At 44.7% G+C, this 12,364-nt stretch overlaps 1 protein-coding gene across 1 annotated transcript in view; it reads right to left on the minus strand.

The window, feature by feature from the left end:
• LOC124712431 (aminopeptidase N-like) overlaps nt 1-12,364 on the minus strand; it is a 62,476-nt gene that overhangs the window by 18,134 nt on the left and 31,978 nt on the right. The window contains exon 5 of the mRNA XM_047242725.1: nt 2,803-3,011. Within this exon, the coding sequence (XP_047098681.1) occupies nt 2,803-3,011 (209 nt within the window). The remainder of the gene's footprint in view (nt 1-2,802; nt 3,012-12,364) is intronic.

Consider the following 12,364-nt stretch of genomic DNA (forward strand, 5'->3'; position numbering starts at 1 on the left):
TTTGGTCTTCACATCTCCTCTGAAAAAACTAAGATATTGACAAACATCAAGCACTCATGTAAATACCTCAAAGTTCAAGAACAGAAGATTGAAATAGTAAAAGAATTCAAATATCTCGGAGAATGGATTACTTGGAATGCTGGGGAAAGCAAAGCAATGGAATCCAGAAAAAATAAACTTGAATTGGCCTTCCAACTAACAAAAAATACATACAACAAAAAATCCCTTTCATGGGGGTCCAAAATTACACATTACAAGACAGTGATTAAGCCAGAAGCACTGTATGCAGCAGAAACACTTAACATGAATTTCAAGGGCCAAATGGAGAAACTTGAGCTAAAGGAAAGAAAAATTTTAAGAAAAATCATTGGGCCAAAATTTCAAGACAATAAGATTATATACATCAAAAATGAAACTCTCTACAAGAAAATTGAAAAACTTTCAGATTCTATGCGAAAAAGGAGAATAAATTTTTACGGTCATCTTCTCAGAATGAATTCCAACAGATTAACTAAACAAATCTTTTACTTCTTCCGTAACCGAAAAACGAAGCCCAACTGGTTTAAAGAAACTGAGAAAGACCTAGTGGAATTAAATATTTCAGAAAATTCACTGATTGATCGAACTGCTAAATTAATTACTAAAGATGAAAACATAAGGTTCCAAGACAAATCCACACAAAAGTCCAAATCCTTCATCTCGGAAGAAGAGAGGAGAAGAAGATCAGAAAGAATGAAGAAACACTGGGCCCTAAGAAAAGAACAACGCACAAAGAAATGATTGATCCAGCGTACCCCAAAGAGGGTGAAACGAAAGAAGAAGAACAGACGTAAGCAACTTTCCTATGGAGGTGCTTAACAGAGGGAGTGTCCGAACGAGAAAGAGAGGCCAAAGATGAAAGTGATCCCAAAGTGGTAGAAAATGCGATTACCTTAGAGCCACCTTCAATGAAACAGATCAAAACAGCAATCGAGTAGCTAAAGAATGGAAAGGCCCCGAGTGGATAACAGTGCAGAAGGACGTCTAACCACTGACGCAGAGGCAGGCACACGTGTTATCTACAGTCATTTAATAAAGGTCTGGAACTTGGAAAGCGTGCCACAGGAGTGGACAGAACGGCTTCTCGTCAAATTTCCATAATTGGAGGGGAATCACCTTGCCTACAAGTCGAAGCAAAGTATCTGGGCGAATAATCCTTAAAAGATAAACTGCAGATAAGAAAAGAACAAGCTGATTTTAGTAGAACTGTTCTTGTGCGGATCAAATAAACACGCTTATAGTCATTACTGAAGAATCAAATTACTTCATCACTGGTGTTAATATTCTTTTTCAATATTTTGTAAAGGCGTTCGACTCCATTAAAAGATGTAATACGTGCAAATCTTTGAAACAGTACGCGATACCGGAGAAGAGTGCAGAAGTTGTCAGGGAGACTTACAGAAACTAAAAGTCCCGAACTATCCTTGAGGGTAAAGTTATCGAACACTTCCCAGTTAATTGTGGAGGTCGAGATGGGGGTGTGTTTTATCCACCGGTATCCTTTTTTGGTGCAGAATTCAGTGACGAGCAAAGTGACGGAGAAGAAGAAGACAGAGACATAACTGGGACTAACTGAACGATCGGAGATCTCCAATTAGTCCAACTCCTCTCGCAGAACTTTGTCGACACGGAAGAAAAGCTGCAGGACCTCCCAACACGAAGCCGAGATAGTCGGGCTGCAAGTGAATGCCGCGCGAAGACGAAGAGTACGAAAGTCAGCTGAGAACGAACGACGAGAATGTCGAAAAGGTAAACGAGTTGGCGTACTTGGGGAGTACAGCACTGTTGCCGAAGGCGCGCCAGCAGCTGCCGACGCCTGGCCGAGAACCGGAACGGCGGACGGGGCGTTCACCCGGCTGTGCCCGTTACGGAGTGTCACGCAGATTTCCACGTCAACTCGACAACGAGTACGTAGAACAAAGGTGAATGCAGTGCCGCTTTACGGACGTGAAACGGAAAATAACCTCGACAAACTGCAAGACTTTGAGAAGTCAGCCGGCCGACAGCGCGACAGCTGCGGCCCTACGCGAAGAGGACATAAGCGCCGCGCCGCGCCGGACTGGTCACGGCCACCTCGAAAGCGGCGTCAACGTCGGCCACTTCCATAGATCAGCAGTCACTAGTAAGACTGATTATTTCCTGCGTCGCCCTTTCCTCCCGACACGTCTGTGTAGTTGTCAAATTTAAGTATCTGTAATTGTCTTTTTGTAGTACAACTCATCAATACGAGTTGTTCTATTGTACGTCTAGCGAACTGAGTATACCGGATTCGTTGACACGATGAGATGTCTTAGGAAAAGTCTTAAAATCTTGTGACGAAATGTAATATCGGCGACGACCCCCGGATTCGAAACAGAGAAGAACCTGTCGACGTCGAAATAGAGAGAAAACAACGGAGCTGGATGGGACACACCCTGCAAGAAAAAGTCGGGACGATGTAGAGGGACATGCTCTCTGCTACCGCCCGCAGGGTTAACGAAACGTGCGAGGTAGAATGTTCGCCCGGCTGAAGACTTGTCAGTCGATTCCACTGGGGCAACTCGCGTGTCGACGAGGACGAAACGACTGACGCAGCACGAGACCCAGTCCCCGAGGGAAGGAAATCTCCGACCTAGCCTCTAAGTGACCCCGCAAGCCTTCGGCGGCATTCTGACGTGCCGAACACCCGTCTACGGAGGCGGACACGCGCAGGATCGAAAGGAACCGAGGAAGACCGCCGGCACGGAGAAGCCCCAGAAGGAGGGGACGAGAGCTTCGACGCACCTGGCTGCCCCGTCGCCGTCGTTTTGCCCGCCCTCCGGGAAGGCGTCGGCGGCCAGGTCGACGGCGGCCTGCAGGCACGGCGGGTAGCCGACGCGGCAGGCGCGCCGCAGCACCGAGACCCGCAGCAGGCGCGTCGCGTGCTCGTCGTCCGGCAGCACCTCGAAGCGCAGCGCGGCGTACGGCTGCGCCAGCAGGGCCTGCATGTACGCCTGCAAGCCGAAACCCGATCGATGCCAAATAGCGAATGCACACTTCTGTTAAAACAAATCCAAATATACGAGTTCCGTACCCAGCGTTGCCCAAGGCGACGTAGCAAATTATTACATCTCGCAGCGAAAGCGTACTTTCCTTTGGGCCGGGAGGACAGCAAATATTTGGTTCTTCGCGCCGGCACAGCTGACGCCGGCTGCTGCGCCGAGCCAGCTATTGTACTCGACTGACGCCGCGTGCAATGCGTTACACGTACTCTCCCCGAATCTCGACAAGTGCTGCTAAATAGTAACACTTCCTTTACGTACTTAGTCTACCAAATTCTGTGGATAAAACAACCCGACTGTCAAACTTTCAAATCGTAACTTTGGTACTTCCGCAGATATAAATTTTTACCTAGGACGCATAGTAATTGTACTGGCATTGTGAAACTGAGTTGGGGACTGTAATGTATTCGTCTATAGTAGCAATTGAAACTACAACCGAGAGGATAGGTTCATTTACTCTAATTTTCTACAGTTTACTTTCGTTTCCACAAATTTCTGACGAAATTAAATTTCCACAAATATCTGACGTAATTAAATAAACTTTGGAAGGCTATTATTTCATCGTCTTTCGGTTGTCTGAGTCTTTTGCAAAGACTTAGAGAGCGAATGGAGGACATACGTAAAGTGAGACTGTGATATTTTATTAAAACTATGCAAATGTATGTGTGGTTCTGAGCACTATGGGAATTAACTTCTGAGGTCATCAGTCCCCTAGAAGTTAGAACTACTTAAACCGAACTAACCTAAGGACATCACACACATCCGTGCCCGAGGCAGGATTCGAACCTGCGACCGTAGCGGTCGCGCGGTTCCAGACTGCAGCACCTAGAACCGCTCGACCACCCCGGCCGGCAAATGTATGTGTGAGAAAGTCGTTGTGCAACAGTGAAATTTGTGACGTATGTTCGAGTGAGTTAGATTTCGTAACAGGCAGCCACAAGGAGCGTTCTGTATTAAATTTATTAGTAATTTATTTCGTGGAAAGGAATCGTATTTTGTTTTCATTAAATTTTATTTAGTTTCGGAATTACGAGATTTCTAGTCTAAATCACTTGCTGTCATCTGATTGGCTGACCGCGAGTATAGAAGTGCTCGACATGATACGATCGGCTGCTGAACATACCAGCCAATACGAATTCAGCATCGTCCTGGCGTTTGAGCCGACATAGTCGGTCAGGACCCGCCTTGTGCTTATCACCTGTGTTATACCGCGCTGATCAAATCTGCAGCAAAATGGGGAAATCCGTGCGTCTCATCGGTTCTCGTGTAGCTGATGAAAAGTGACTACAGTACTGTGTATTTTCACAAAGTTTGAGCTTTGTGAGTGGTTTATTCTAGGAAATTTCTTGTCTGAAAATTTCGAGTCGTAAACAAACTCCGGGTAGCGTGTTTCGTGCAAATTACGAGACATTAAGGTGAGCACTGCTTCGCTAAAGGCCTACCGAACGACTGAATGTGTTAACTCGTGAGTAGTCGTGGGTCAGTGACTGTTTGCGACGTTAAAAAGTATCGGGTAGGACTAAACATCTTCTGGCTGATTTCGTGTGTCATCTTGTAACAGAGATAGTCACTAACGATGTATAATTGATGGTGAGATATCAAATAAGGACCCGACTGCCGTTTTCCGTGGTTTAGAGACAATAAACCAGCTTACAGGAAATCTTAGACAATTTTCAAACTAGTCATGCAAGATTCCCGAACGTTCCATAGTTTAGCTGTCAGCTAATGCTCACGGACTGGAGTTATGCGGTCTTTGCGTGGTAGGTATGTAGCTGGCTTTTCGTCAACGCTGCTTCTATCAGCTGCACCAATACCTACCACCGCAGAGCTAATGGGCAGACAACTGGAAGCCTATGCAGGTAGGTGGCCAGATTGTTTAAAGAATGGTGAGAGAGCAACTCGGCGTGCTGCACCGGCTATGAATTTAATCCGATCTTGTATCAGTCCGTACCTTCTCTGTTCCTGCCCCCTCCGTTCCTCTGCTCCTTCCCCCCTGTCCCTCTCCTCGTCACCCTCTGTTTGCCAGACTCCTCCTACCCACCTCTGTGTCCATCTCCCCTCCCATATCGCTGTCCCTCTCCTCCTCGTGCTCCCGTCCGTCACTCTGTCCTCCTTCACCCTCACCATCTTCTCGTCCTTCCATATCTCTCCACGTTATCACACTCACTGCAATAACAGCCTGGCTGTTGTTACTCCTACAGTATTTTTTTCATAATGTAATTAATTTGACTGATATCATTCCAGGGATTTCGGGTGAGCTTTCTACTCGTGGCTTTCCTCCCATACGAATATGTCAAATATATTGTACACATATTTAACATATTTCACGCGTATTTGTACATATTTCACCTGTATGTCTAGTCAATATCGCCACACAGTGCCATTTTCTCGTAGCGTAATGTTTATCACGTCGTGGGTACTGAACTACGTGCTATAGAATGATATAAATTTGCAGGTACATTCAGTGATATATGTACTTACTGCCTGCGGAATGTACTTCGAATTGGTAGTAAAGAAGTAATAAATTGAAACGTCATTCTTCATGTGGCAGTGTAACTGCACAAAAACGAAAATGTAGTACGCAACAAAATTTTTCCTTTCGTCATTTTGCTGGGGTTGTCAGAGGGTGAAAGTTTTGTAAGGGTTTGAAGTTGTGTGTGGAGTTCGTCGCAAGTCTCTAAGCGCTCTCATTCTCGAACACTGAATAACTGGACTACGAGTATCCTCGCGTCACTTCGCAAACCCTCTGACCGGTGGCTGATTCTTACCCCCATAGTGGCTTTTTCCAGACAGTAAGAGATATGTGTACCAAGTTTGATCGAAATCGGTCCAGTGGTTTAGTAGGAGATGTGGAACATACCGGGTGATTATAATTAAACTTTCCCTACTTAACACATTATAACACGGAAATTAATTACTGTACGAGTACCAAAATTGGTAGCATTAATGTCCAGAGTATGAGGTGCACGATTTCCAAGCGTCACAGCGCCACTGTCCAATTCCAGCTATGGCTACCAGGTGGCGTGATCAGTCATCGTGATTCATAGTCTCGCAATGCATTTGTTGATGTGTTAACGTTAGCTTGGACAAAAGTATCAGCTCATTGTCTATTATCGAAACAACAGTAATGCTGCAGTGGCACTTCAAGAACATCGCCAGCTGAAAGGATGACGGAAGGGTCCTCTTTCCTCACCTGCTGTGCGGAGCACGATGAAGAAGTTCGAATTGACTGGAGAACTGGGTGTCGCTCCAGGAAGGGGCCGACAACCAACTACTCCACAGGTGGTTGATAAAATCGCTGTTGCTAGCGCAAACAACGCTGCGCGCAATTCCCTATCGTCAGGCAGTGCACATGCTGTGTCACGACAGTTGAAAATCCCTCGGTCCACTGTACGGAGGTGCTTTGAACCATTCTCAAATGGTATCCGTACAAGATCCAAATCGTACAGCAGTTTGCACCACAGGACGCACATCGACGTCTTGACTTCACTGTCCACTTTCTCGCAAGGGCTGTAGTTGATGAGGGCTGGCTCTGGACCATCCTGTGGACAGACGAAGCTCATTTCTCTCTGATGGGTGAGGCGAACACACAGAATTGGAGAGTGTGGGGATCTTCACCTCCAGTCACTGTACGTGAAGTTCCTCAGTACGGTGAACGTGTCACCGTAGGATGTGGCTTTATAGCAAAGTTCATCATTGGCCCATTCTTTTTTTGAACAGGTTGGCGCTCGAGGACCAAAGACGTGTAGTACGACTGGCCAGCGTTACTGCGATGTGCTTCGCCAGCAGCGTGTCAATCACGCCCTACGGGATAGAGACGCATTGAAGTTCAGTTTTCATGCTAGATGGAGCCCCAACGCACATCGCTCGTGATGTTCACCTGCTTATCCTAACCACATTTGGAAACTGTCGAATTATCAGCCGATCGTTTCCAAACACTTAGCCGGTACGATCACCTCATCTGACCCTCTGTGATTTCTGGTTGTGGGCTACCTTGTAAGGGGTCCGTAGGCCCTTACTATAAGTTTGCACTCGGCACAGGTCGATAGGGCAAACAATCGATAGTGTCGTGTTGCGAGAGCGAGTGTAGAGTTGAGTCAGTTCCCAGGTTGTTGGCCGAGCCGTGTGGAGGCCTGTTGCTGTAATGCAAGGCTTTACCGACAAAGGGAGTGGCCATCGCCGCGGTTTAACCCCTTTGTGTTAGAATAATACGGGAAAGTGAAGAAGTATAATTACTAGAGTGATCAGTGATATTTCTGTGCCGATATTTTTGGTTTCGCGTCTACCGCGCCGGCATCATTTGGATTGCAGTGTTGGATTGCAGTGTTGGATTGCAGTGATTGTATTAGCGTGTGACGATTATGAATAACGAAGAAGCCTGTGCTGAGATTACCCGTAATTAAATATGTGTGACGAAGGCAGTGGCTGTCTCCTTCTTTTTTGTGTGTTTTTGAGACGAATATAGGTACTGGATTAGTGAAGCTGTGTTGTTGATCTTCTTGTTACCAGACATTTCATTATTACAGCATTTGAGAAGGACAAAATGGAATGTAACAACTCCGTAGCAGTCTATTCCGATTGCCAGCCATTAGGTACACGGTCACATTAATTAATATTTATTTGGGCTGCTATCAGATCCGGATCGGGTCGGGATACATAAATCGGAGGTGTTACACCCTTGGCTTACCGTGAAAGGACGAGTGCAATTTTCGGACGAATCGTAAAGAACAATAGGTAATTTTACCTTGCTTAACGCAAGAAAATATTTTTCAATGTCGGATCGAGACAGAGCATAAACTTTAAAATCGCGACAAGAATCAGTGCATTTTTGAACAATACGAAGTAATAATATCTTACGATTGTGACTAAACTGTTTCTTCTCGCCATATTTGATAAGAATAATAGTGTCGATAAACTGTGTTATAATGTGCAAATGCGTAAATCCGCGCGAAAAACTGTGAAAAGTGAACACCAAAGAAAGACACGTGTGAACATTAAAATAGCAAAACGAGCCAAGAATTCGTCACTAAAGCTTTTACAGAAGAGTTTAATAATAATATTGTGACTGGAATTGCTTTTTGAATAGTGAAAATAGGACAGCTTCAAGAGGACCCATAAACTATTATGCGGACGACAATTCATGTGGCGCCGCAATTGTTGAGTGACGTCATGCAGACCCGTGTAGCAGTTGCGCCAAAGAGCTTCGATCTGCGAGGTGATTTCACACGTCATCCCAACTACCTGTGCAAGGAGTAGTTCAAGCACAGACGCACTACACCGAGCGCCAACCCGGCATCTAGCGCCCGAATTACAACTACGCCCGCCTGCAGCGCCACGGAGCGGCCAGCTGAGAACTACGACGTCCCGCCACAGTGAGCAGCGCGACTTCGAGACACCGAGCGCCGACCCGGCATCTAGCGGCCAAACTACAAACCACGCCCGCCTGCAGCGCCACGGAGCGGCCGACAGAGAACTATGACAACTCGCCACAGATCTTCAGTGCGACTTCACGCAGCTCCGGCGGCAGTACAGCGCCACGCCCACTTCAAACATCAAAACATCGCGACTCGTGGTAACGTCAGTTGGTGAGTGAAGATGACTGGTTGGCATAACATTAAATTGTAGTGTGCAGTCTTCGCGGTAAATAAACAATTGTAAACTGAGTTTCACATTAGGAAAAGTGCCCAATTACAGTAATTTCCGAAAGGTTTGCGAAACATACTCTGAAATATAGCATACATGTTGATGCATACTATGCTGTCTAAATGGTAATTATACAGATATGCTCATTGTTTTTGGGGATTTTACGTTTGTAGATTTTATGAGTGGTGTGATTTATCTTATTTAGAACATTTTACATAAGCTGTGTATGTGAGAATTGATATTTGAAGTTATTAGGTTTTGAGAGTTGTTATGTTCGGTATTCATACGTATTGTATCAATTTTGGGATTAACTGAAGATACTGCAATTACTGTTTGATTAGTTTCATGATAATTAGGAGTGTTTTGGGTTGCTAGAGGTTATTTTATATTGTTTGCTTGTGCATTAAAAATAAACCAAACATGTCTACTGAAGATAAGCAGGTTTGTGAGGCAGTAGTTGAAAGGAAAGGGATAGGCCAGGATGACAGAGATGATTCGGGAATCAGTGATTATGGATTGTCATTAGATAGCCCATCAGCACATTCAACTAGTTATCCCGAGACACTGGGACAAACGACGAGAAATAAGTCAGTTTCAGAGGATTCAGATATGCAGTCGATGTTGGCAGACTTGTTAAAGGAGGCCAAGGCAATAAGAGAAGCTAGAGAAAGGGAAGAAATATTCTGCAAATCATTAGAGAAGGGTTTACAAGAAACTAACGCATCGTTAGAGAAGGGTTTACAAGAAACTAGAGAAAGGTTACAAAAGTCATTTAAGGAAACTCTAACACAAGAGCTCAAAACATCAGAGAGGAAGATAGAATATAATCTGAAGAAGGAAATACAGGAACTAGAAGAACGACTGAAGATGGACATCAACAAGAGAGAGAGTAAGCTACAGAAGAATATAGACCAAGTCCAGGGAGACGTGGAGAAGATGGAAGGAAAGTTAACAAAAAAGATGGAAGACGATATTGAAGAAACGAAAGCCAAATTGGGAGAAAGAATCAACAAAGTGGAAACAAATTGCAATCATCGAATCGCCAAGGTGACGCAGATGCAGAAACAATGCAATGATGTGGTTAAGGGGATAGGAGATAGGCAAAACCAACTGGCTGTCAATCTGAGAAATGCTATAGCCGTGCAACGAGAAGAGGATAACAAGAGGGTTGCGATGGAGGTCAGGCAATTACAACAGGGAGTGCAGCAATTGGAGAGCAGGACAGAAGAAATTGATAAATGAATTAGCAATGCCACTTTAACCATTGGGGAAGGTAGAGTCGTTACCTTTATGAGCAGTGATAATCGGTACATCCAAAATAATACAGGGCAGAAATTTAGACCGAAAGGAGGGTTGCACCCAATGATATTTATGAAATGGTTAAAAGGAGTTTTCCCAGCACATCTTAAAGACTCAGACAAGATTCAATTTGCAATAGATAGAATGGAAGGTGAGGCCTTCACTTGGGGAGTCAGGAAGAAGGAATGGACTACTAGTTATGATCAGTTTGAAGAGGAATTCTTGAAGAAATACTGGTCCAAAAGTCATCAGTGTGCAGCAATTGAGGACCTACTCCACCGCAAGTCACTTAGTACATGGAGAGGAACGTTGAGATAGTTTGCCGAACATTTGTGGGAATTGAACGAGACCTTGAAACAACCCCTGAGTGATGACGTAATGATATCAGCGATAAAGAGAAGAATGAGCCGGAGAATCCAAGAAACTGTATCCGGGAGCCCAATTAAAGATAGGGAGGCCTTGATGGAAATACTGGAACAGTTGGAATCTGTTCGATCGCAGGAACACAATCAAGCTAATGATCAAAACCGAGGGGGAAGTAATGACCCAAGGAATCATTTTGGTAATTCGTCTAATTATAGAGGAAGAGGTGGTGGCCATAGGTACAGGAACCATGGTGGTGAACGGCAATGGAGAAATGATTGGAGGAGGAGTGAAGAACCAAGAGATCATGAGAGAGGATGGGATAGGCGAATGAATGACACAGTGCATATAGAAGAGGCGGAGAGACCGGAAAACTGAATGACACTCCAGATGAGGTCCAGTCAGGAGTGAGAGCTACAAGGACCAGAGTAAATCTACTAAGACACGACAATGGTGGAGATCTGAGAGAAGATCTACTGGAGGAAAGAAGTAGGATTCCCAAAGAACCCATGCTACCCATGATAGGGATCAAGCTATGTGGACTGAATATCGAGGCATTAGTCGATACAGGAAGTGAAGCATGTGCAGTATCCAAGAGGTTATATGAACAGGCACTAAAAGCAAATATTAGCTTGCCTAGTTTCCCGGTGAGTGGAGTGAGAATTGTGAATGCGTTGGGTGCAAGGAGTAAACCTATTAAAGAACAAGTGTTGATTACCTTCGAGATGGAGAAGAATACGAAGCAACATTTTTGGTGGTGGCTGAATTGAACACATCAATTATTTTAGGGATAGATTGGTTGAATGAAGTTGATGCAGTAGTGAGTTTTGATGAAGGTACTATCAAGGTCAAAGGAAGAAAGGGAGAAGAGAAGAGGTTAAAGTTTGCTGAGGGGAGTGCAATCGAAGAAGAGGAGGAATTCAGAAGGATAAGTTTGTGTTATGAAGAGGAACCCACCATGGGATACGGAGAAGAGGAACTAGAAGAAGAAGTGTTGATATACCTTGAGGGATCAGCACCAGAGAATAGACGTAAAGAGGATAAGATCAGTAAAAAGTTGGAGGAGATGACACACCTAGATGAGAGGACTAAGAGGAAATTAGCCACAGTATTACACAGGCATTGTAAGGTATTTTCTCAACGGCCAGGTATCATGAAAGGGGTGGAGTGTAAGCTAAAGATAAAGAACCATAAACCGTTCAATATAAAACAGTACTCCATTCCCCAGGCGAAACGAAGAGCAGTAGATGAAGAGATACAGAGGATGATGGACCTTGGTGTTATAGAAAGGGCCAACAGTCAATATAACAACCCCCTATTTGTTGTTGATAAGAAGGATGGAAAGGTGAGGATAGTTTTGGATGCATGAACAGTGAACAAAATCATTGAGCCGGAGCGGGACAAACCTGAGACTATAGAAGAACTGATTCAAAAATTCCGAGGAGCAAAGGTGCTTAGTAGTATCGACTTAACTGCTGGTTACTGGCAAATACCATTGGCCGCAGAGTCCCGCCAGTATACAGCATTTACTAATGGAGGAAGGTGCTATCAATTTAGAGTGTTGCCATTTGGGCTTAATGTGTCAGTGTCTGAATTCATAAGAGCGATGGATAAGATACTAGGCGAGGAGTTACTTAAAAAGGTCACCGTCTATGTGGATGACCTCTTAATAGCAAGCGAATCATGGGAAGAACATTTGAATAGATTGGATGCAATCTTGGCAGCTTTTGAAACCGCAGGAGTAACTGTAAACCTGGACAAGTCGGAATTTGGCAAATCAAAGATAAAACTCCTGGGCCATATAATATCCGAGGAGGGTATCTATCCTGATCCTAGTAAAATGGAGGCTATCAGAAATTTTCTGACCCCCCATAGTAAGAAACAATTGCGAGCATTCTTTGGGGTTTGTGAGTTTTATAGAAAATTTGTCAACGGATCTGTACTTAATGCCCCGAGTATGAGGGAATTGACCAAGGCGAGGATGCCGTGGCATTGGAATG

This window comes from Schistocerca piceifrons, chromosome 8, assembly GCF_021461385.2.
Source record: "Schistocerca piceifrons isolate TAMUIC-IGC-003096 chromosome 8, iqSchPice1.1, whole genome shotgun sequence".
NCBI lineage: Eukaryota > Metazoa > Arthropoda > Insecta > Orthoptera > Acrididae > Schistocerca > Schistocerca piceifrons.